This window comes from Caretta caretta, chromosome 14, assembly GCF_965140235.1.
Source record: "Caretta caretta isolate rCarCar2 chromosome 14, rCarCar1.hap1, whole genome shotgun sequence".
NCBI lineage: Eukaryota > Metazoa > Chordata > Testudines > Cheloniidae > Caretta > Caretta caretta.
Genome location: NC_134219.1, coordinates 7,242,086 through 7,267,421, shown reverse-complemented (window position 1 = coordinate 7,267,421; position 25,336 = coordinate 7,242,086). Strand labels below are relative to the sequence as shown.

Below are 25,336 nucleotides of genomic sequence, written 5' to 3'. Positions count from 1 at the left end.
ATGGAGTTCAGCAGGATTCACGGATTGGGCTCATTGGCCTGGTTCCAAAGGTCCTTATTTAGGTAGAGTCCATGCAACAGGAATAAGATTTTTAGTCTTTTTAGCATCACTTAGTGAACCCAGAATGATGAGTGATAACCGTAGTGATAAGACTTGCTTTATATAAACCAATTTTGGTTTAAACACAAACCAAAGTGATTGCATTTGAAGTTGTTATGGATATACTCTGTATTTACCGATAGCTGCAAACAAATGGCATTTTGTTTTCTTTTTTTAAAAGTTCTCTTGTGCCTGATACATTGCGTGTTTTTTGGTGGTAGTTGAGAACAATGTTACGATGTCTAACTATATCTCAGTACTTAATAAAGCAAATTGAGGCCATTCAAATTGTCATTGTAAACTCCTATTTTCAACTGAAGTCATTTCTGGGATATTTAGCACTAAATATCTTATGGTTTGGTACATTGACCAGGACAGACTATTCCATATTCCTCTAGAAGAATGTTGTCCTGTCAGTGGATGTACCCTGTGCAGTTATGTGCATTAGAGCAACATCATTAGTACGTCGATTACTGACATTTTCTCTGTCAGATTACAGCCTGTGACTTTGGTCCTATGGTATGTATTATATTCCACTTCTTTACTCAGGGTTGTTTTGACCTCAGACCTTCTTTTCTTTGGCCATGTTTGCTATGCCTTTTACAAACAATCTACTGTGTGATGAGCAGCACTCTGTCTACCACATCTGTCGCTGTGTATCAGAGCACCTTAACAATGCTGTAGAAACAAATGAAATACCTCCTTACAGAGTCAGCTGACAATTCGTATATTGAATTGTTTTAATGAATAAGTGAATTTTAATTTTCTTCCAAGTGATACAGCACTGAGCAGGAACAGACACAAAGAGGAAGAAACTATGCATGCAATGTTTCAGCGAGTTGGGTTATACACAAACAACTCTGTGGCATTCCTCACTTCTGGCCAGTAATACTATCGCTCTTTTGATTCTAGGATGCTCTGAAACAGAGGCCATTAATTAAGATGAATTGGCAACATGTTTAACACCTGACCAGGAGAAGGCAAGCAAAGTCTCTGTGAGATAGTCATAGACACAGTAGCAGCAGTTTCTAGAGTTGCAAATCATTATTTTCTCTCTTTCCACCCCTTGTGCTAAGACCTAGTGAGGTTACAGAATTTCAGATGTCAGTTCTGAACTGGAGTCTTTTATATTGTGGTATGATGTGCTAACCAACTCTATGTAATAGCTGCTTGTGTTTTTTTTTATATTGCCTTCCCTTCTAGTAAGCGGATAAAGAAAGGGCTGAATATGTTCAAAGTTGATGTTTTTTGGAATACATTAAATGACATGAAACACAGAGCCTTTATCAGTAGGGTTGATTTAACTTCAAAAGTTATTGATAATTTTTCTAAGATATTTTCTAATTATTACTGTGAACGTTTCTGGCATGTCATACATCTGACGAAGTGGGTATTCACCCACTAAAGCTTATGCTCCAATATGTCTGTTAGTCTATAAGGTGCCACAGGACTCTTTGCCAATGTGACAAATACTCTGCTTAAGCCCTGAAGGCTCTCTGTACACTTTTTACAAGACCAAATCAGTCACGTCTCATAATCCTCGAACAAAAAAAAACTTCCAATATTTATAGATAATGTAGAATATACTAATGAATATGTAGAGTACTCTTCAATTCCTTGATGATGAAATTGCAAACTAATAATGTATTTCATTGCTCTTTGATCAGGCCATTGAAATAATATAGTATTTTGAAAGAGATACATTACATACCTTGTATACAGGTACATCACAACATCTTTTAGGTTTTCTAGGTAAGATTTTTCAAAAGTGTTCCGCATTGACTTGACTCTTCTCCTATTGAAGTTAATGGTAAAACTTCCACTCTTTTAAGAAGATCATGCTATATATTTCCAGTTGTTTTACACATGTTTACTTCGTGTTCTCTCCTTCCTTGAGCAGAGTTTAAACAGAAGCATAATGGCCTTATTAGGGCTGTTGATTTATCACAGTTAACTCACGTGATTAACTCAAAAAAATTAATTGCAGTTAAAAAATTAATTGTGATTAATTGCACTGTTTAAACAATAGAATACCAATTGAAATTTATTAAATATTTTGAATGTTTTTCTACATTTTCAAATATATCTATTTCAATTACAACACAGAATACAAAGTGTACAGTGCTTGCTTTATATCATATTTCATTACAAATATTTTCACTGTAAAAATTATAAACCAATGAAACAGTATTTTTCAATTCACCTCATACAAATACTGTAGTCCAATCTCTTTATCATGAAAGTGTAACTTACAAATGTCGTTTTTTTATTACTTAACTGCACTCAAAAACAAAACAATGTAAAATTTTAGAGCCTACAAATCCACTCAATCCTACTTCTTGTTCAGCCACTTGCTAAAAGAAACAAGTTTGTTTAGATTATAGGAGATAATGCTGCCCACTTCTTAATTACAGTGTCTCCTGAAAGTGAGAACAGGCGTTCGCATGGCACTGTTGTAGCTGGCGTCACAAGATATTTATGTGCCAGACGCACTAAAGATTCATATGTCCCTTCATTAGTCAACCACCATGGACATGCTTCCATGCTGATGATGCTGGTTTAAAAAAAAGGCTTTAATTAAATTTGTGACTGACCTCCTTGAGGGAGAATTGTATCTATCCTGCTCTGTTTTACCCGCATTCTGCCATATATTTCATGTTATAGCAGTCTCGGATGATGACCCACCACATGTTTTTCCTTTTAAGAACACTTTCACTGCAAATTTGACAAAATGCAAAGAGGATACCAATGTGAAATTTGTAAAGGTAGTTACAGCACTTGACCCAAGGTTTAAGAATCTGAAGTGCCGTCCAAAATCTTAAAGGTATGAGGTGTGGACCATGCTTTCAGAAGTCTTAAAAGAGCAACACTCTGATGCCTAAACTACAGAACCCAAACCATAATAAGATAATCAGCTTTCTGCTGGTGGCATATGACTCACATGATGAAAATGAACATGCATCAGTCCACACTGCTTTGGATTGTTATCAGGCAGAACCCGTCTTCAGCATGGACACATGTCCTATGGAATGGTGGTTGAAACATCCAGGGACATACGAATCTTTAGCTCATCTGGCATGTAAATATCTTGTGACGCTGGCTTCAACAGTGCCATGTGAACGCCTGTTCTCGCTTTCAGGTGACATTGTAGACAAGAAGCAGGCAGCATTATCTTCTTCAAATGCAAACAAACTTGTTTGTCTGGCTGAACAAGAAGTAGGACTGATTGGACTTGTAGGCTCTAAATTTTACATGGTTTTATTTTTAAATGCAGAGTTTTTTGTACATAATTCTACATTTGTAAGTTCAACTTTCATGATAAAGAGGTTGCACTACAATACTTATATTAGGTGAATTGAAAAATACTGTTTCTTTTGTTTTTTACAGTGCAAATATTTGTAATCAAAAATAAATCTAAAGTGAGCACTGTACACTTTGTATTCTGTATTGTAATTGAAATCAAAATATTTGAAAATGTAGAAAACATCCAAAAATATTTAAATAAATGGTATATCTTAATTGTTGTAGTTCTGATAGGAGTTCTAACTACATCCTCTTTACAGTTTGAGCCTTGCAAATAATTCTGTAGGCACAGTTGATGGACATAGGCCTGACCATCTAGGCTAATAGTTTAGAAATTCGGTACTCAGAATATAGGATTTGATCTTAGAATCATAGACTCATAGAAGATTAGGGTTGGAAGAGACCTCAGGAGGTCATCTAGTCCAACCCCCTGCTCAAAGCAGGACCAACCACAACTAAATCTTACAGGCAAACCAAGAGAGAAAACCGTGTGGCTTCAGATTTTAGTTTTGAGGGATAAGATTTTATAATTGCACTGTTGTTGGTTTTCTGCTGTTGCCAAAGTGAGCTGATTGCGCTGTGTGAATTTTTCCCCTTCATGGTCTTTTGAATGCAGAAAGTGCTGGAGATACCTTTCTCTGTCATTTTAGTTTTTCTTGCTTCTATTAACTTTGGCTAATCTCCTTATGCTTAATATTTGATAATAGTTGATCAAACCATAGCTAAATGTTCCTTAAAGCTGTAAAATTTTGCATTCATTTCCTGCGATAGTTTTAAGATCCGTGTGTTTACATGAGTGTGTCTCTCTCTCTCTCTCATAGCAAGTGGTTCTCTTGTAATCCAGTACTGCCAGTGACTTTGTTGATGTGAGAGAGAAAGAGCCCCAGCTTGAGGATGTGGGTTGCTTTAAGGCAACTGTGGGAACACAGACAGTTCTTGTCAATCTAAGATTTTTGAGTCAGTTTGGAGAGATTAGATGTTGCTTTAAATCATCTTACTAGTAGTGACACTGCACCAAAAATCTCCTCTAATCTAATTAATTTCTCTGCCTCATCCCCGTCTCCAGTTTTTTATGCTACTAGACCCAAATCTGCTTTTGTCATCTCTTCGATCCAACGTTAATGCTCCTTCGCATATTAACTACCATTACTTTCCCTGTAGAACAAAAAGTTTGGTTTGTGCCACGAAGTTGGCTGATGCCTTTATTTCCGAATGATCGGATATAGGACCGCGTGGTACAGGGAACAATCACACATGACACTGGAACCTGCCAGGCCTCCATTTTGGCTCCCAGTATGTTTTATGAATATATTTTCATTGGAATCCTCCAGGTTAGCCTTGGCTTCTAATCCTACACACTTTCTTGTTTTTTAGGAGCTGTTTGAAAGATGTAATGTTTTAAAGGTTTTTCTTCGTTTGTTTTTAAGGGGAAAAAAGTAATACATTGAGATAATCAATAAAATTCCAGGCAGGCCTTATAATAGAGCAGTGCATTTAAAAATAAACATTGCATATGTCTATCAAGAACTCAAAGACCAAAATCCTATAGAAATGAAAACCATCTATTTTGGTCAATGTAACATTTCTTAATTCAAATAAAAGCCAGGTACTCTGTTAAAATTTAGCTTTAGCTCAAAGCCATAATGATTTTCTGAAATAATTATAAATGGCATATGATAGATTGTACACTGTTTTAGTATATATACAAATTTAATTTTAAAAAGTTAACCATGTACAGAGGAAAAGAACAGAAAAGGATGCAGATTGCATTATATTGATCATGTGTTTGAAATAATGCTGATGTAGTTAACATGTGTAGCTAGTAGGTCATATTTTTGCACACAGATAAGTACTTTCTATACACACGCGCACGTGCGCGATGTATTTTTCTCTCTCCACACATGCACAGAAAATTTATAACTTTGACATATGGAATAATTCAATGAATAATCAAGAAAGTGTGTAAACAAAAAACGGTCTTGAATAGCAACTTTCCAAGAAAGGTTAATACTTATATTAGCATAATGAATTTGGGGGCGTACACCAATGCACAATGCAGTATTTACGATGTAATTATCAACTTTGGATAGAAATGTACTTAGATTGTCTAGTACTTTTGTGAATGAAGCATTTCCTTTTTCTTCAGAGTTTGTTACATGCTAACATAGAGCTCAGATATTATGAAAGAATGTTAATCATAATTTATTTAGATGATTGTAGATACTACAGTATAAACTTGTAACATACACACACCTTTTGGGAATTAAGTATTTGAAAAGTAATAGAGATCTAAAAGAAATAACTTGCATTCCATGCCATTCAGAATTTGTTTGGACAGTTTATAATACAATCTTGTTATGAAGCTTCTCACCAAACTTTAGCTGTAGAATCTTGAATTCAAATAGATAATTTCAAGATGATTACAGTAAGTCTATTTGTACTTTTCACACTGAAAAATCATAGTAATATACATTCTTACATTCTGAGGGGCTGGGAAAGAGTAGGATTGTTGAAAAAACAACTGAAGAATGTGTAAGAAATTGTAAATCTAAAGTAGCAACTCCTACCGTAACTTATACCTTCAGCCACTCCCAAGTGTAAGTTAGAACAATTTAGACCCCTAAAGCCTACTTACAGACATATAACCTGCACCCTTTGTATGTCACATCTGAATTTGACCCCAAACATTAGTTAAATAAGTTACGTATAAGGTTTCAGAGTAACAGCCGTGTTAGTCTGTATTCGCAAAAAGAAAAGGAGTACTTGTGGCACCTTAGAGACTAACCAATTTATTTGAGCATAAGCTTTCGTGAGCTACAGCTCACTTCATCGGATGCATCTGATGTGAGCTGTAGCTCATGAAAGCTTATGCTCAAATAAATTGGTTAGTCTCTTAAGGTGCCACAAGTACTCCTTCTCTTTTTACGTATAAGAGGTGCATATTAAATGCCTCCCAGTAAATACTACAAGACTGTTAGTACTATGGCTTTGTAATTTCCATCTTCTGAATGCCAGAGCTGCGCAAAGCCTAAATCCTGGGCTGTAAGGACTGTGTTATAATCAGGGTAGTCTGTTATTGCATCTGAGGACCTTTCTTCTGTAAAATTTTCAAATGCACCTAATAGGACTTAGGCTCCTAAGTCACTCTGCTACTTTTGAAAAAGCTATCCCTTGCCTGAGACATGGTTAGAAGAGTCTTGGCAGTTCATCAACCTCTGTCATCTGTTGTTGTGCATTCTTAAAGTCTAACCAAGATTTGGAGATGCATGGGAATGAATTGGCTGGGAATGAATCTGGCCATGATGGAAGTGTTGCTGCTAGTTTGGGGAATTCACAGAGAAAAGAAAGACTGCACCTGCACCTTTATCAATGTAGTTCTGAGCCTTGGGGTTTTGTTAAATTCTTTATGGCTTCTTGGTATGTAGATAATGATGGTCCTGTGTAGTGTCGTCTTCTATTAGCAGTTGGTCAGGGGGACAGTCATTTTTCCTCTCAAATGCAGACCCCTGTCTTTGCCATCTCCAGGCTGGGTTACAATAATGCACTCTCTTGTATGTGGCCCTTGAGGAACCTTTAGGTGCTTCATCTTGTTCAGAACACAATGGCTTGTCTTCAAATTCAGGAAAGTCAATATACTTAGCTACATTGTCTGCACTGTCTACCTGTTCATTTCATTTTTAGGCCTTGATGACCATGCTGTAAGTCTTAGAAGGGCTAGAGCCCTGTTGTTTAAGTGTCTGTGTTCTTTCATGACAATTGGGGTCTGTTGGGTTGTCTTGCCTCTCAGTGCCTGGAAATCAGTGGCAGAGTTCTCACAGTTAATGCTCCTTTTTCAAACTTACTTTTCATCAGAACTCAAATTTACCAAGCTTCATATCATACACCAAAGCTGCTTTGGTCAGTCATGATTTTGACTGAGCGTTACTTTGTTTTTGATATCTACCTTTTTTTGTTCTTCTTCTTGTCTTGGATTGGATGTCTTTAATGAGGGTGGTTTTATGAATGGTAGGACTGTTATATTTAGTTTTGAGCTCAGTATTTTTCTATTAATTGTGCTGCCCTTGCTAACCTTTGTCATGAGCACTTTATCAGATCATAACTAAATCTAGAATACTATCCAGGTCCATCTTCCTACAATTTCCTTGCCAAAGACTGTCAGTTTCAAATTGATACAAGTTATTGTCACTTTTAGATGCTCTACCCTACCCAGGAATATGGTTTACACTCAGCAGCTATCAGCTACAAGTGATTTTCATTTATGGTGGGTGAAGTACTGGTTGACCCAAATCCTGTTAATACAGAAAAATCTTGTTTTCAATACACTAAAAAAAATTGCCTTGGGCATCACATGTTTGTATCCTCTAGCTGCCTGACAGGTTCACAAACAGTGTTAGCTAGCCCTGGAGCTGCATCCTGTGTGTGCAGACTTTACTGAAGAAGTGTCTTAAGAAGGGATTTTAATAAGGAGAGGGCAGGAGCTTGGCACACTGAGATTGAGAGGAAATAGTATAGGAGAAGATGCAAAGCCAGGATTGGAAGAATGAACAAAATGAATGGTAAAGTTGATTCTCTGGTGGAGTGAAAGGGAGGGCGAGTGGGTACTAAGTTTGGAACTCTGCCTTGGCCCTCAAGCAGGCTTTTCTTGCTGGCTGCTGTGGCATTGTTGCCTCCATCCAAACTTTGGCCAGAAGGAAGCTTTTCCCATTTGTGTGTGAAGGCAAAGGCAGGGTAAAAGAGAGAAAGAGAATGCTAAAGTGCAGATGAATGCTGATGGGAGGGGAGAAAGGGAATTCTACTAGCTTGTTCCCTATCCTAGCTGACAGTCTGATCAAAGAAGTCATACGAGAAGTGTTTTTCCATTATTTTTTTTTAATTTAAGATTATCCATGATATGGAGGCCCAAATCCACAAGCTGAGAGAAGAGCTTATTCAGGTAAATGCTCAGCGGAAGCAACAGTTGGTAGAGCTTAGTCTTCTGCGGGAAGAAGAAAAGCAGCGGGCTGCTCGGGATCACGAGACTGCAGTGAATAAGCTTAAAGCAGAGTCGGAAAAGATGGCCTTAGAGCTGAAAAGGACACATGCTGCAGAGACAGAGATGACATTGGAAAAGGTAAGAGATTCACATGATGTTACTACACAAACCTGGCTAGGTCATAGCAAGTGAGGGACAATGTATCCGAAGTGACACACACTATAACAAATTATACAGATCAATAACAGTTGTGATGTCACTTAAATAAAGGAAACTGCTACCGATCAGAATTTGTCAAGTCCTGTGGCATTTAGGGCTGGAGGGGCTCAGAGTTTTGAGGTCCTTGAATGAAAGGCTTCTATGATAACAAAATGCTGATTTCATGATGATAATTACTATTATTTTGACTAGACTTCTTCCCCAGCAGAGTGCCACACTCTAACACAAGTAGCAGTAGGATCAGAACACCAATCTAGTATACAGTAGTTTATGGAGAGGGAAATGGTAGACCAGAATAACAGCATGACTTGAAATGCAGCTTCAATCCAGGATGGGGTTTATCACTTCTCCTTGATTAGGACGGGGTTGACAAGGGAGATCCTACTTTATTAATCCATGTACTTTGCTCTGTCAAAATACAGTTTAAGGGGAGATCAATTTTGTGGGGTGGGGAGGAGGGAAGGTTGGGTAGAGGTGCATGAAATGTTTAAGTATGTGGATTAATGTTTTAAAACACACTGGTGCTTTCTCCCACCTTATGCTCAACCAGTTCATTCACAGTATGACTCAGTGTATGGATGTTTTTGGCTGAATGTTGACTCCTTTTTATAGGGTTCACTTTCATTCAGCATTGGGTAGGTGTTTTTGATACAAATCAGCAAGATTTGGAATACTTAAGGAAAGGAACACACAGAAATGGAATCTGATAGAAGTGTGAAAACCTCACGGCTATGTGATTTAGAAATAAAAATGGTTAATTATATGTTATGATACTAATATTTTAGAAAACTGTATTCAACAATCTCTGGACATTTTAAATAATGTAATGCTTAAAAAGATGGTATTTTGAATTTCCTCAATATCATTTTTACAAATTCTTTTTAAAATTGCTATGTACGTTTCTCTATTTCCTGTCCTTTGGACGTATTTATGTGATCGCTTACCAGTGTTGTCAGTTAACATCATCACCATTTCCCTTAGGATGTTGGTTCGTTGGCACTAAGGAACTTACATATACATATTTCAGCTTTCCTTGTATCCATTTACTCATCTGAGATTGGATCCAACCTCTATGTCCTGGGTGAAATCTAGACTGTTCATGGGAGTGGTCCAGTTTGTTTGGTGCTGCACAGACTGAATCACAAATCTTGAAGATATTCAGTTCACAGTACTGGTGACTGTACTTCCAAATTAAAGCAGAATCTTTCATATCTTTTGCCAGTATGTAGTCATAAGAACCAAGTCAGAAAATATATATTGCTAGATATTTAAGTATACATAGGAGTAACACTGAAGTCTGAAATTTTCAAAGGAGAGAAGCTAGGTGACCAAGTTTCAATGGGATATGGGTGACTAGCTTCTTTAAGCTCCTTTGCACATCCCAGCCTAAATATAGAGCCTGATCCTGCAAACAGTTATGCATGTGAGTAACTTCATTCAGGTCCATTGCAGTCAATCTGACTATTCATATGATTAAAGTTATTCATGTGCATGTTTGTAGGATTAAGTGTTTAATGCAGATGGAGTAGTAACTAATGAGCCTGGCCTTTTAAATAACTATGGCTCTGTTCCTTTAAACACTTGTGTATGTGCTTAACTTTTCTACTGTGAGTAATCTCACTAAATTGTCACTTATTTGTGGTAGTATTGTTAAGCTTGTTGATAAGGGTTTGCAAGATGAGTCTTATTCTGTAATGAGGTTTGTTTTTTTATTGTTTTAAAAATATCACCATTATTGGATTCTTATTTAGTAGGAATAAATTCTTACCTAGGCTGCTGCAGCTTTTAATGGAGTAATCAGCATACAGTTCTCTAGAAAAGATCACCAGCCTTTAAATTTTATTTTATAATATTTTCAGTTCCTTAGAAAAGAAAAGAATTGTCATCAAAGGACATGTTTAAACATTGTGCTAAACTAAAATGAAAACTACTTGAAGTTTAAAATAGGCCATTTGTGTATGTAAGCATACAATTGTTTTAAATATTTTAACATGTATTAGTGTGATAAATTCCACATTTTATTACAAAATGATATGCAGCAACAAAAAATAAGACTATGCATATACCGTTCAAACAGTCTTTTTGTTATATTGACATTTCATTTACCTGCATCAGGTTCTTGGTCTGTAATTTTAAACAGCATTCTGAGGATTATGTTGGAAATCTGCCAGCCTGAAGCCATTAAATGGCTATGATCAACAATTCAGAATCTTTTTTTGAATTTAAGGAAAGCTCCACTTGGCATAATTATTTAAAGCCAAGGTCACAGAAAGTATTTAAACCTTTGAAATTCATAATTAAAGGATTAATATTAACTCATGAAGACGTTGTCATTTTTGCTTAAAAATGGAATTTGAATCTCAATTATTTTCTTTCTTTGATCTTTTTTTACATTAATAGTATAGCAAAAGAAAAAAAGTTAACTTCTTTACATCCCCAAATTAAAGTTACAAATAATCCTTAAACACTTCAGAGGAAAATATATTTAATAGTCTTGAATCATCATTACTGTCAAAAATATTCTTTTTAAACTTTCAGTTGAATTTTTTTCATTTTCCAAATAAAATTACATGTAGACGTTTCTAATTTTAATTTACATTAGATGGCATTAAATTTTAAGGGAATATTTGTATCATTTAGCCTATTTTCTTCATTTCTAATTTATGATCAGGAGATAATGTGCTTGGGGCGCGGGGAAACAAAGACCAAAATTATTTTTTGAGGAAAAGAAGTTTTGCATATTCCTGTGCAAGCAACCATGAACTACCTCTACTCATTCTTACCCTATTTCACCTCTTTGCACATCTCCCAAGCTCAGGGCTCTGCAAAGAGGCCACCAGGTCCCAAAGGAGTTTGGAGGAGATCTCCATTTTCAGCTGAAAAGTGAAAATGATAGTGTTTACTGAACTGAAATGAAATTTTGACACAATTGAAGTCAAGTGGGGGTTTGGGATTGGAGATCTTTTTATAAAAGAAAAGAAAAACAACTTTAATAATAGCCCACATGCTGCTTCTTTTAAAAAGTAACTTTTCTTCTGAGGTTTTGAATTTTTTAGCAAATTCTTGTTACCTTTAAGTTGTTATGGAAGAAAATGAAAGGAAAGTTTGTTTGTTTTTGTTCATGTTTTGTCTTCTAAGGTTTATGTTCTTCCATTTACTTGATTATATATGGTGCCAGGAACTGCTAGGTGAACCTCAGAAGGTTTCGTGGGTCTGGTTTTGGTTTGGAAAAGATCATATGAACATCCAAACCGTCAGAGGCTCATTCCTTTCCTAGGTGAAGGTATTCATTCCCATGTGGCCTTATATACTGTGCAATATTGATTTCTCTGTGTGTTGGTTTCAGGGGTTTATGGATTGGCACTCACCTGATCAGGATCACAATAGGAAAAGTTTTGTAAAATTTCAGTGAAGAAGACCTTAAAGAAGAAAGAGAATTTATCGAGGCATTTCATTCACATACTTTTGCTTTCTCAGTAACAATGATGCAGAATGGGGAAAAAAGGGTCTAAGAGAATAAGTTTTATTGATAGCACCCTGCTCATGAGAATGAACAGATGTGATCCCTTGTAATGAAACATGTGGGATTAATTTGATGTTGCTTGCTACCAGGAAGATTTTCATGTAGAAGAGATGTTACGTTCTTTATTTTTCAGGCTCCTCTTGCGGATGGATGATTAATTGATACTTAAGGTCCATTGAACTTTGTATTGCAAATTGCCAGGCTGGGAATTAATGAGATGTTACTGTTCAAACCAGACATGGATGGTAAACTTAAACAAGCAGGGGATTTTGCCAGTTTCTCTGTATTGATTAAATGGGGGGTGATGATGGCACTTTATTAGCATAGGGAAGGTCTAAATACAGATTATATTAGTTTGTACATGGCAGGCCCTCATATGTAATTCTGATTATGTGTTTTTTTTAAATGATGCCCTCTATAATTAAGTAAACATGTTTTAGTTTGTTCGGGCTGTATAGATTTTGGTATTTCTATTACTCAGAGTCACATACAGTCTCATCTTACCTTCCAAGATAAAGAAATTAATATTTTAATTTCAGTGTATTTTAGAAGTATTTAATTCATGATTAGAGTATTTTAGCCACTGATGACTATAGGGTTGCTCAGGAATAGTACTTAAGTGAAATTTTAAACGTGGGAAGCTGACAGTAACTATCTGTTTATAATTATTTCATCTTAAAATTAGATTAATCAATAGGAAGGATAAAATATTGTGCTTCCTGGAAAAAGTCCTTATCGGCAGCCAGATGAAACTGTGTAACCCACATTGTAAAGAAAAGAAACAAGTCACCTGTTATGGAACAAAAAGGAAAAAAAAGTCCATAATTTTCCACTGACCTTACTCTGTAGCTGGCATTATTTTCATGTAACCCCGCTGTGAGGTGTTTTTCCGAAACCTGAGCGACTAGAGATGTAAATGTTTTGGAACTGGCTTACCATCTCTATCCCAGAGAAATCACAGCTCTGTTTGACATTTCCATGCCTGTTCTCTTTGGGGGAAATTCTGCTCTATGCACTATTAAAAGCACTGAATAGGGTGCTTTGCATTGCCTGGGGTTTCCTGTCAGTGTGTCTGCTGCAGCACCCTCCATCTCTGCTCCTTCCTCTATAACTGGCTCGTTCTACTGATCATTGTGAAGGAGTCGAGAATAGCATAGCTGAAGTCTATAGACTTAGAATCACTTACTTTGCATCCTTGTGGCGCGGGATCGACGGCCGCCGCTCCCCCGTCGACTCCGCTTCCGCCTCTCACCCTGGTGGAGTTCCAGAGTCAACGGCAGAGCAATCAGGGATCGATTTATCGCATCTACACTAGACGATCCCCGATAGAGCAATCACTACCCACCGATCCGGCAGGTAGTGTAGACGTGGCCTAAATTTGTAAAACCCCAGCACAGTAAGAGGAGGAGGAGTAGCAACTTGTATCCCCTCTGCTTGCGCACACCTGTGGAGTAGCTGGTCAGAATCAGGCCCTTTCTGAGGCTCTTTTGTTATATTTATTCTTGCCTGAAGATGCTCTAAAATATTTTAATTATGTAATTTACTTTTATTCTATTAAATTGGAAAGAGATTTTTAATACCTTTTTGTGCTCTTGCTAATTTGGGATCTGATCCTGTGAACCCTTACTCAGACAAGTAGTAATATTGAAGACAATGGTGTAAAAATAGATTTTCAGGCTTGAGCACTTAGTTATATGGGCCTTTTCCCCACAAGATTCTGAAAGTCCTGTTCGCTGCAGGGGTTAAACTGCGGTTGATCATTGCAGAGCTGCACAAGTTAAGGGGAGGACACATGAACTTCTGCTCAGCTAGTCTCGTCCCCTTCCTGCTGTATGAGTGGGAGCAGTCATGAGTTCAGTCCCTTACTATCCTGAGAGCATGAGTGTAACCATGCAAAAAGGACCAGGAGTAGGCTCACACTGTTCCTTCCTAAAGGGGGACTGAAGCAGGTGAGCTTCCCAGTAGCTTCTGTTGGGGCACCTCTAACACAGGCCTTTGCATAATAGGCACAATCTAACCATACACATAATGGATTACTGAAATTCAGCCACCTCTGAGGTGAAAGGTGGCAGCCATTTATCGCAGTGCACAACACCACCATAATAGTTCAGGACAGAAAGTGTTACTGCAGTTAGAATCTGAATAGCCATGTTACACATAAATCAGGCAAGGAGTCCAAGACATTAGCATGGAGAGCTGAAATGGTTACTTGCTTGTCATGTACTTGTGGCTTCGTTTATTTTCATGACATCCATTGTTACACTCAAACATAACACAACCTTAAAGATTACCCAAATTTCTGTAATCAAAAGTAATGAAAGATTGTTTCTGGGAAGTGGACCATTTCAATTGTACTGATTTGGTTAAAAAATTAAACAGCTCCGCCACCCAGCAGACACAGTTTTAAGGTACAGATTTTATTTGCTTCCTCTTGAACATATTTTATGTGTCAGTTCATTATATTATTATAGTATATGATGACTGTTTTGCATTGTAAATTACACCCACATATGAAAAATATTCGACATGGGGTGTTTAAAAATAAATACATTAGAGATGCTTACTACCGTTGTGTGGGCTGCACTAATGACTAATTTCAGCAATAGGGTGACAGATGTTATAGGTTGTATCAACAACACTTATGGCATAAACACTAGTCAGCCAGGTGTAACATACTATTGAAAGCTTGTGTATATTTTCAAGTTTGCCAGAAATTATTAAAAGAAAGAGGCAAGCTGCATTTCTAAGTGCGTGCAGATGTGAATTTTGGCTAACATAGCTGTTTGTAACGTTCATCTGTGGTATTTTCTTGGCAAAGAAAATGAGCATTCAGAAAGCATGACCCTAACAGACCAGTAGACATGCTAACAATACTCTAAGGAAACAACCTTGGAACACTGAACCTAACTCATAAAACATTTATATGTTTGATACACATAAAAATACATATAGTGTGGAGTTGAAGGGTTTTTTCCCCCTGCATTTGAATAATTTCCATCTTGAGATTTTTGTTGACTGCGTTCCTAGAGTCTAATAGACATTTTGGTTCCTTTTATCAAGTATGTATTCAGGTTTAAGGACTGTCTATCTGTTTCTTTCTCACTGCTACTTTCATTCCAGAATGGAAGTATGTGTCTGTGTGCACACACCCTGTGTAACACATATGATAATTAAAATGATAAGATGAAGTTAGAGCCACGAAGAGAGAGAATAGTCCAGTAAAGTGCTAGCCTGGGACTCTGGAGAAAGTGAAAATCAATGCAACGTCAGCTCCTAAAAGCCTAATTCACTTTTGAAAATGGGGGATAGGGGTCTAAGTCACTTAGACCTGGCAATGCTGAGCAGAGCAATGCCTAAATACCTTTTAAAATGTGGGCTTCCGTGTCTGAGTTCTTCAGCTGTAAAAAGGGATAAGAGCACATCCCTACCTTGCAGGGTAAATAAATTAAAAATTGTGAGCCATTCAGATACTACACTGCTGGGGGCAATTGTGAGTAGTTAAGTAAATAGATTTCACGGATGACAGATGGTTGGTTGTATGTATCTTGAGGATCTGGTGAAATATGTATCCTTATTCACAGTTACTTTTTGTTTACTTGATAGATATCATGAGGCAGGAACATGTATCTTCATTAAAATCAGACGTAATTTATCACTTTTGCCTCAAGGATGCTTGCTTTATAGTAGTCTGTTAGAAAAGCACAGGAAAAACAGAGATATGTTTTGCTTGGTTCTCGCACCAAAGCTATAATTTCAATACAGTTATGAAACAGTTCAGTTTGTGGAGCTGGGCATGTGAGCTGGCAGGTAACTCAGCCAAAGCAGCACAATTCAGTTTTATTGATTTAAATGATGTAACAGTTGTTTGGAATTTTTTTTCTTTTGTACGCTTATAAAGTCCTGTATTTTATAGCTATTACAATCATGAAATATACCTCCAACAGGATTAACTCTGTAAACTATGTTAAGATGAAGTTCAGGATGTAGGCACATATCAGTGTTCTGAGTTCATATTATCTGTCAAGAATGGTAGAGTTTAAATAAAAGTTAGATACCCAGGAAATTCAGAGATAAGGTTAAGCTTACAAGAAACACAAACATTGAACATATGTAAATTCATCTAAGATGCCATACTTACTTAACTCTGTCCCTAGAGATGGCCATTTCCGATCTTTGTGTTCTTTTATAATTATTTTGTAACATGCTGTTTTTGTAAAAAGGATTTTCTCTAAGAACTTTGAGGTGTACAGCGTGCTGTTTACATTTTGAACAGCTTTTGCTCCTGTGCAGTTTAATTTGCAGGTGGAGTTTCAGAAATGTGCACCACAGATAAATGGTTTCATCTCTCTATTTGTTAACTTATTAGCTCTGTATTTAATGACACTTGGATCATTGGGTTCGCACATTCAGTTGTAAAGCCAAATCCAATTGGGTACTGAGCACCTTCATCACCTTACAGGATTGTCCCATTTATATGGAAAGAGAAATCCTTGCCAGGGAATATGCCATTTGTCTAATACAGAATTTGTACATCAGTGTTTTCCTGTGGAGTGTATCTGACCATAAAAAAGGCCATAGTTGGTATAAACATTATGATTAAAGTATGCCGATGTGGTCAATGATAAAATGAAACTGTATATGGTGGATAGTGTACACTGCCTTTCTGATTTCTTCAGAGCATTGCTAATGGGATGCATTTAAGATAGTTTTGGAAATTTTATTGAATTTCCATACTTTCAAATGTTTGGATTTTATGTATGTTTAAACTTAGATACTCAGGAAATTTAGAATTATTTTTAAGCACTAATCTTTTAAGGTAATATGCATTCAAAACAGATATATAATTTCAACCTTAACAAAAGTTTTTGCGTTGGATTTTCCTTTCCTTTTAGTTGCCTTAATGTCTAATGGAGACAAATTCTGCTCTTGCAGATCCTAGGAGTTCCTCAAGAGGGAACCCTGGTCCAGCATAGAGTCATAGAATATCAGGGTTAGAAGGGACCTCAGGAGGTCATCTAGTCCAACCCCCTGCTCAAAGCAGGGCCAATCCCCAATTTTTGCCCCAGATCCCTAAATGGCCCCCTCAAGGATTGAACTCACAACCCTGGGTTTAGCAGGCCAATGCTCAAACCACTGAGCTATTCCTCCCCCAGACCGTAAATGGCTCACTGAAGAGGGAATGCCACCTTGGTTTGCTGGCCATGAAATCTAATGGCCACTGGACTGGTCTCTCCTGAAATCTGCTGGATGGTGGGGGAAAATGCATCAGCACAGTAGTTTGGGAACAGCAGAACCAGATGGAAAAACCCTTCCTACACCCTTGTGCCTCCTGCTGCTAACCCCTAGCCCCAATTGAGCAAGCCCTAGGCAGTGAAAATCCCCAACCCTGCCCCTTCTACTGCAACCTGCTTCCTCCTCTGCTTCTCAGTTGACCTCTTGCTGCTCCTGCAAGGTATCAGAGGAAATGAACAATCTGCTGCCCTACTCTGCTGCCCTCCTGCTGCTGCTGCTCCCTAATGTGGGGGTCAGAGAGAGCAAAGATCTCTTCCCCCGTTGCTCCTCCAGCTCTCTGATCCTTGAGAAGGGGATTCTGGGCAGAGAGAAGCTCCCCCCATCAGCATCCTCCCCCATTCTCTTTTTAAAGTTCAAACAAAAATGATATTTGTATTTTAAGGTCCTTTTCCAAAAACATTGCGTCATTGATGAAAAAAACTTTCATGGAATGGCAGCTCTTGTTTTTTCTTCGAGTATATATAAGTCCCTAAGGGTGCTTCACAATGGGGCTTACATGCACCTGTGTGTTCTTGACTGGGGAATGCAAAGCAGTGTCTGTGGGCCTGTGCCTGCGGAGAGCAGCACCTCATGCCCCAAACGACAGCATATAAGGAGAAGTGGACCTGCCAGCGTTCATTTTTTTTCTCAACTGCCTGTGGTTTGAGACAGAGCAATTGTGTGTCCACTGAATCTCAGCTTTCCACCTTCCTTAATATAATGATTTATTCTTAGTTTTTCCTGCATTTTGTTCAGTTATTTTATTTCTCTCTTAGTTTTACACAGTTGTGTTTAGAACGGGCGTTACCCCCTCCCTTTTTTCTTTCAGTTCTGTTATTGGTGTATTAGCACTCCAGGTTATGCCGAAAACCCCAGGGTTTAAGACATGCCAGACCTGCCACAGGTCTTTTCCCTGTAGTGACAGGCATTTGAGCTTCCTCCACTGCCTTAGAGACACCCACTACTGTCAAAATGGAAGGTCTATATGGGATTTAAAGGCAGGTCTCAGAAAGAGAGAGAGGCTAGACTGAAGCTCCTTCTAATGGAATGCTCACTAGCCCTAGTGAGGTCCACTTCCTCTCTCCCTCCCCATATGTTGGCCTCAACATCCCAGGTCAGTCTGATGGCTATTGCAGCTCCAGGAGCACCTTCAGAGGCTAGGACAGCTTAAAAAAAAAAGAAGCCTCTTTCCCCTACTAGCGAAGCAAGGAAGAGGAGTAAGTCACCACTTAAATCCCACCCTAAGGAGACCTCACATCCCTTAAGAGGTATAGCTGAGGCACCACCCAATTCTGGTACTGAGCCACCAGTACTGCACAAGAAGTAGCATGCAGAGAGGTATTTTAATACACTGCACAAGGAGTTGTCTAACTCAGTACCAACTGACACCTTTTGGCACCGAGATGCACACATGCTCTGAGGTCAGAGAAGTTCCTCTACACGCCTCTCCCGTACAGTGCTCAACATCTCAGCACTGACCCTTTCTCCAGACTCCAGTCCTGAGAACTCAGGCTTCTGGATACCACAGCTCTCCAGCTCCATCCAGGTTTCTTCCCCAGAGGACCTTTTCATTCCAGAGGAACTAGCATTTCCCCTGTTACAGACCTCTGTGAAAGCCCCTTCCTTGGTACAGGTCAGACACCTTGCAACCAGAGTCCTCCAGGACTGAACCCTGACTGGACCTCTGGCATCTAGCCTACAGCTGATGTTCCCCCTTTCAGCCCAGGATGAGGAAGGGTCCCCACGGATACGCATAACTCCTGGATATAGGGCATCTGGTGGGGTCTGGAAGATCCTTTTCAGAATACTGGTTCAGCGGGATATAGGGCTCTCTTTGGCACCATACCATCACACCCCGCTAAGCCAGTATTCTGAAGAGGATCTTCCAGACCGCACCAGATGCCCTATATCAAGGAGTTATGCGTATCCATGGGGACCCTTCCCAATCCGTCCCCTCAATGGGCTTACTGGCATCCCTGGGGTCACCTTGGTGAACAGTTTTGTAGGGTACCAGCCAGAGGGAGACCACAATACCCATGAGTACTGCATCTCTCATAGACATCTCTTGGCCAACCTGATGATGGCCCTCCAGTACCTTATGCCCCTTCTGCACTGGGAGGTACTGGAGAACAGTAGTATAAGCATTTGCTGTCATTAGTTGCTTTAGCATTAACTTCTTGACATTCTGCTATGGATATTTTTTCTCTCTGGTGTTTACTTCTCCCTGTCAAATATTTATGTCATTGGCATCTCTTCCATTACTTCTTAATGAAGCACGATACCTCTCTGTTTTGGTGTGATTAGTAATTATTAGGCAAAAAGAAGGATGAGATTTTACTCTGGGCAAACTTCAAAGCATCCATAAGCCACCAAAAAATTCCTGAACTTCCTCTCTGAGCCATATTATTATCTGGACACCTCTAAAATCTGCAGTGACTGATGGGATTTTCCTTTTTAGCATAGTGAGGCTATGGTCCTGCAGCCATTAACCTCTGCCAGGCTTGTCCTTGGTTGTTTCTTTCATCTCCTTCGGTAGCCATTTTCTGATATTTTTCAGCTGTCCCTCATCTAGGCAATGAGCAACCTAACGTGGCTTTTTCATCTTCTCCAGCACTCTAGCACAACCTTGAGTCTTCTAAGGAGGAATGCTTGGAGCTGCCTAAGAGCCAGTTCATTGCCACAATTATGTATGAGTTAGACAATGAACAGGTACATCTCCAGATAATCTCTGCATCTCCAGCATTCCTTCTCCCCAGATTAATTTAGCCTCCAAGAATAAGGATACTTAGACGCAATTTCTTGGAGGAGAAAAATAGGTTTGCTTTCCAATGAGTGAAGCTCCCCAAATATATTGCCTGCACACCGCCACTCAACCAGTCCCTGTTATTCAGAGACTGCATGCTGGACAGGACTTTCTTGAGGATGGGGCATTGTACCTCCTTTATAAAAGCAGTTTTTTCACTAGATGGTGCAAGCATTGGTGCATATGCTGATTTATCTAGGGGTAACTGCTTTTAACAGCTGTTATTTAGCATAGATCTGCATAGGCAATATAATCATAAACTGCTACTGTTAAGTAACCTAGGTATTTTTCTGCTGCAGTTTATCTATCATTGGCATAATTTATGTTTAAATAGCTCCTTTAATACCTTTTAGCAAAAAGATTTTTAGAAATGGATATATGTCGTTTGATATTATGTGATAGAACTTGTTAGAGTATTAGCGAAAATAGGGTTTATAGCCCTCCTACCTTCCCATTTCTTTTACCATTCGCTCTCAGGGAGGGGCATCTCCGAGCAACCAAATCAGAGCAGTGTGGCTTCGGCAGAGACTAGAGATGGCATCATCTACAGTGAGTGGCCTTAAGATCAGTAGACTGTTATATAAGGAATTTTATAAATGAGACACTGGTGACCATAATGAAGATGTAGTGTGAATCTCCCTTGATATGAGTAACCAAATTAACCATTCATTGCACTGACACCCTGATTTTACTCTTGGGGGCAATTACATCAGTCACATAACTTGAAGATATATATATTCCCTCTCAATATAGTGAAGTATTGAAGTGGTTCTGCATTGTATAGATGCTGTTGCCTGCGTCTGTCCATATGGAATTTAAATGTTCTGTAACTCTTACCAAAGGGAGTTGGGTATAACCCTATTGTTTTGTTGTTCTGTAACATGTAATATCTCTTGAGTACATCACTTCTTTTTGTCTGCCTTACTGTTCCTGAGCAATAACTTTCTTGTTTTAGTTGTGTTGCACAATCCGTGTATGTTTACTTAAATATGGCCTTGGAGCAATTCCAACATACTAGCTTAGTGATTCATGAATTAACACATTTATACTACCAAAAGTGAGCATGAAGCTTTGGCTTTGATGGGAAAGTGTCTTTTCCAAAACTTAAAAGACCTAGGGGAAAAAAGTTTGTTAAAAATGAAATTACATCATACCATAGGGAAGCCATTTGGAAAAGTCTTCAATCTGCACCAAACTTCAAAAATAATATTAGAGAATAATCTCTCAGTGGTACTTGACTCAAGTGAGACTAAACAACATTTATGGCGCTATCCCAAAGACTTACTGGAGATATTTCAGAGCAGTAGTCTTGTTTGTTCATACATAGTGGGATTGTGCTTTCAATACCTTCTTCTCTTTTTTTAAAAAAAAATCATTTTTTGCCCTACTTCACACTGCCACATGGATTTAAAACTGGCTGGAGAGCTATTAACAAAGAGTAATGATATAAATGTCATTTGTAATAATTTATATTTGGGTTGTGTGCTAGGGTACTGTGTGATCAGCGTTAGGGCCAGTTTTATTGAACATCGTCATTACTGATCTAGGCAGGAGGACAAACAGCACTTTAAATTCACAAATGATACCACAGCACTGAAAATTACACTGATGTTCTGGGACTTTGTTATATTCTGTCTGGACCATTGTCAAAAACGTGCTGCTAGATGGAGGAACCGTTGACAGTTATAAGGTTTCATTTCTGTCGATGTAAAGCATTTACTTGTTTAGGGTACTACAAGGAGGTGTAATTAACAATAATGGGAATAAGCAAATAACATTTAAATTAATTTCAGTGGATGTTTCCTGTGTGTGGAGCACACAAGGAGAGGCTCTCTTTACTTATTTCTAAAATGCACACACAAGAATTTGTTCAAGAAGTTGAGCCCTTAGACCACCCCACAGTTATGATACCCAGGTGAGAAGAGTTGTGCCAAAAGCTAGCATTATGGTGCTAAATTTTAGGAAGGGTGATTTAAAAAAATAAAAAGGAAGCCAAATAGTACCCTAAAAGAAATGAAATAATTAGAACGAGAATGAAACCACTTAAGCTACCATACTGGCATCTCAAGAGACATATCTACCCCTAAGGAAAAAAGGAAGAAGCAAGAAAAAGAACAGTAAGACTAAATGAACAAGTATGAGAGAATATTTAAGCCAAAAAGATACACTTCAAGAAGTCCTGTGCCAGTATGTCTACATTACGGACCTTACAGCGGCACAGCTGTACCACTGCAACTGCGCTCCTGTGAGGTCTCCCGTGTAGCCGCTCTCCTGCTGACATAGTGCTGTGCACACCAGCACTTTCGCCAATGAAACTTATGTCATTCAGGGGTGTGTTTTTTCACACCCCTGACCAACAAAATTGTACTGACAAAAGTGGTAGTGTAGACAAAGCCTAAAACTCACTTGCAGAGCAACAGATTATAATTAAGTCTAAGCAAGTGTTAACGGGAATTTAACTTGCACTACCTTATGCTTCACTTCTGAACATAGCCTTATGACTTTATCATAGGACCTTTCTCTCAACATGCTTAAATATACTCCATCTCATATTACTCAACTTGTTTGGTTTTGGGAGGGTGGGGTTCTCAACAAGTAGCAACCTGGTCTAAATTTGTTGATTTGTTAATATTAAGATCATGGAACACATTCTTCACAATTCTTTGCATTATCTTTACACACTTCCTATGGTGCCCTTTCTGGAAATCTAGTCTGAAATTTCAAAACTCCATCCTTTACATATATCGGTAAGCACTTCAGTTCAGAAAATATTAGGGTTGATATATGAATCTTGACCTTTCTAATCACAAATTACACTGCTGATTTTCAATTAATAATTTCATATTGCAGAATGACTATTTATTCCTACTTTTTCCTGTGTCTTTTTCCTTTCCTATTTAACCAGTATCTCTAATACACTAACTTTACCTGGCATTCTATGACTATTTGACTTCCTTTAGAGTCTCTTATCAAGGACTTTATCAAAGTCTTTTAAAATGTCCAAATAAATTATTTCTGTAACTTCTCCTTTATTCACTATTTTGTTGTCTCCTTCAAAGAAGTCTGAGAGTTTGGAGAGGTGCAGTTTTCATCTACAGAAGCTGTGGTGATTTGACCCTGTCTTGCCATTTTTCTCTATTTATAATATATTATTTCAGGTAATTTGCCTGGTTTACTGGTCTGTAATTCCCAAGATCACCCTAGTTCTTTTTATAAAGATAAGGACAACATTGGCTACTCTCCAGTGTAGTAGCTGATTGAGATGCAAGATTGTTCTTTTTAGCAGCTCAGCCAGTTCATTCTTAAATTCCTTCAAAATTGTTGAATGAATACCAACTGATGGTAGTGTAATTTAGAGGACAGGTCCTGTAACTTCTTCCTTGTGAGTGGACCCCATGCTTGTATGGAGCCACACAGATTTCAGTGTAGATCTTGCAAATGAATGATCTGATGATAAATTATCATTTTGCTTCAACATCTCTTCTTTTGACATCTCACCATCTGACAATCTTTCATCTTTATTACGTGGAATAAATAAGTCTGGGTAGATATCTCCCCAACATCCTCTACGATAAACACACAAGGTAGGTGAAGTAACATCTTTTATTGGACCAATGTCTGTTTGTGAAAGAGACACACTTTCAAGCTTCTTCAGGTCCTTTCACCAGCAGACATTGATCCAATAAAAGGTATTACCTAACCTACCTTGTCTCTCTAATATCCTAGGGTCAACATGGCTGCAACAAAACTTCAGTGAACCCACATGTCATTTAGCTTTTCTGCAATCTCTCTATTCTTCTTGAGTGCTGCCTTTACTCCATAGAGTAATGTAGCAGGCACACTAATCTTTTAGGCTTTCTGCATTTGATATTTAACAAATAACTCTTCATTTTATCATATGGAATTTGTACAATGTGTTCTTGCTTGGTAAATATTCATTTGGCTATCTAAATTATTCACTGTGGTTTTCTTTTTAATATAGTTTTCTATTTAATAGTGAACACTAATGCAAAGCATCTGTTTGCCCCATACATTTATATTTGTGCAGCATTTGTATGCATTGTCTCCACTGTCACTGATATCCTTCATTTCTTTGGAATTAACTTGAGAAATTTTGCAGTTTTTTGTTTTTAGAAGCGGGAGGATGGGAAGCGGATGGTTGAGAAATAGGGAGTGGGTAAAATGATGTTATTAGCCCTACATAGTCTTTAATGTGAAAAAACAAAAGTGTTCCAAAATGACTTGCTTGCAGCTGCAGAACATGTCACGGAATAAAAACCACCGTTATTAAATGGGTGAGAAAGAATTATAATTGTTTTGAAGTTCTTATGATCAGCCTGCATATGCTTCATTGTAATATGATACTAAAGTGACTCAATTATGATTTGTATATTTTGGTGCCAGAAGGTTTTTTTTCTTATGCTAAATTATTAAGTTCTCTCAGCTGCTGGGCTGTCATACAGAGATACAGTAAATCACGTTATATTTTGTCATGGATTACACAGAGCAATAAATTTGGGAATAGAGATCAAAGTAGTTTCACAATCACATCTGAGTGTAGGAGGGGTGTTTAACTTGTAGAAAATCTGATTTAGGTGAAACTGTTGCAGTTCTTGTGTGAATTTGAAATGAATTTGGGTGTTTGATTGAAAATGAATGAGGTACAAATCCCCAAAAGAGTTTTCTTTTTAGTATTTAGTTCAGAGGAGTTAATTCTGACCTAGAGCTGCAGAACGGAACACAGATAAATAATTAAACATTGAGAATGTCTCCAAAAGTCTTGTTTGTGTTTTTTAATTGCTTTCATGATTGAGCAATGTATTCCAGTCTACTTTTAATTAGGATTTTGCTGGACTTACAGCCCCAATGACTAAACATGTGCAGCACTTTCTGGCTCATGAAGTTTTACTGTTCTTTTTTGTAGGCTTTTGTTTTATCTGAAACTATTAAAAGTAATCCAAGGTAATCTCACTAAGGAACAGTGGTTACTTCAGATCATGGGCATTGGGGGGTTTTGGCTCTGCTTCCCAACCGTAGGGCTTTTCTACATGGCTATTTATTACACTGTAAAAAGAAAAGGTGTACTTGTGGCACCTTAGAGACTAACCAATTTATTTGAGCATGAGCTTTCGTGAGCCTCAGCTCA

General features: G+C 38.0%; 1 protein-coding gene across 7 annotated transcripts in view; it reads left to right on the top strand.

Moving 5' to 3' along the window:
* CEP112 (centrosomal protein 112) overlaps positions 1-25,336 on the top strand; it is a 361,941-nt gene that overhangs the window by 207,635 nt on the left and 128,970 nt on the right. For 6 of the 7 annotated variants that reach the window (XR_007352397.2, XM_048817466.2, XM_048817463.2 and 3 more), the window contains one exon: positions 8,282-8,512. The exons of the other annotated variant lie outside the window; for it this stretch is intronic. Coding sequence is in view for 5 of the 6 variants with exons in the window: in XM_048817466.2 (XP_048673423.2) it covers positions 8,282-8,512 (231 nt within the window). In the remaining variant the exon portion in view is untranslated. The remainder of the gene's footprint in view (positions 1-8,281; positions 8,513-25,336) is intronic. 7 annotated transcript variants of the gene reach the window in all.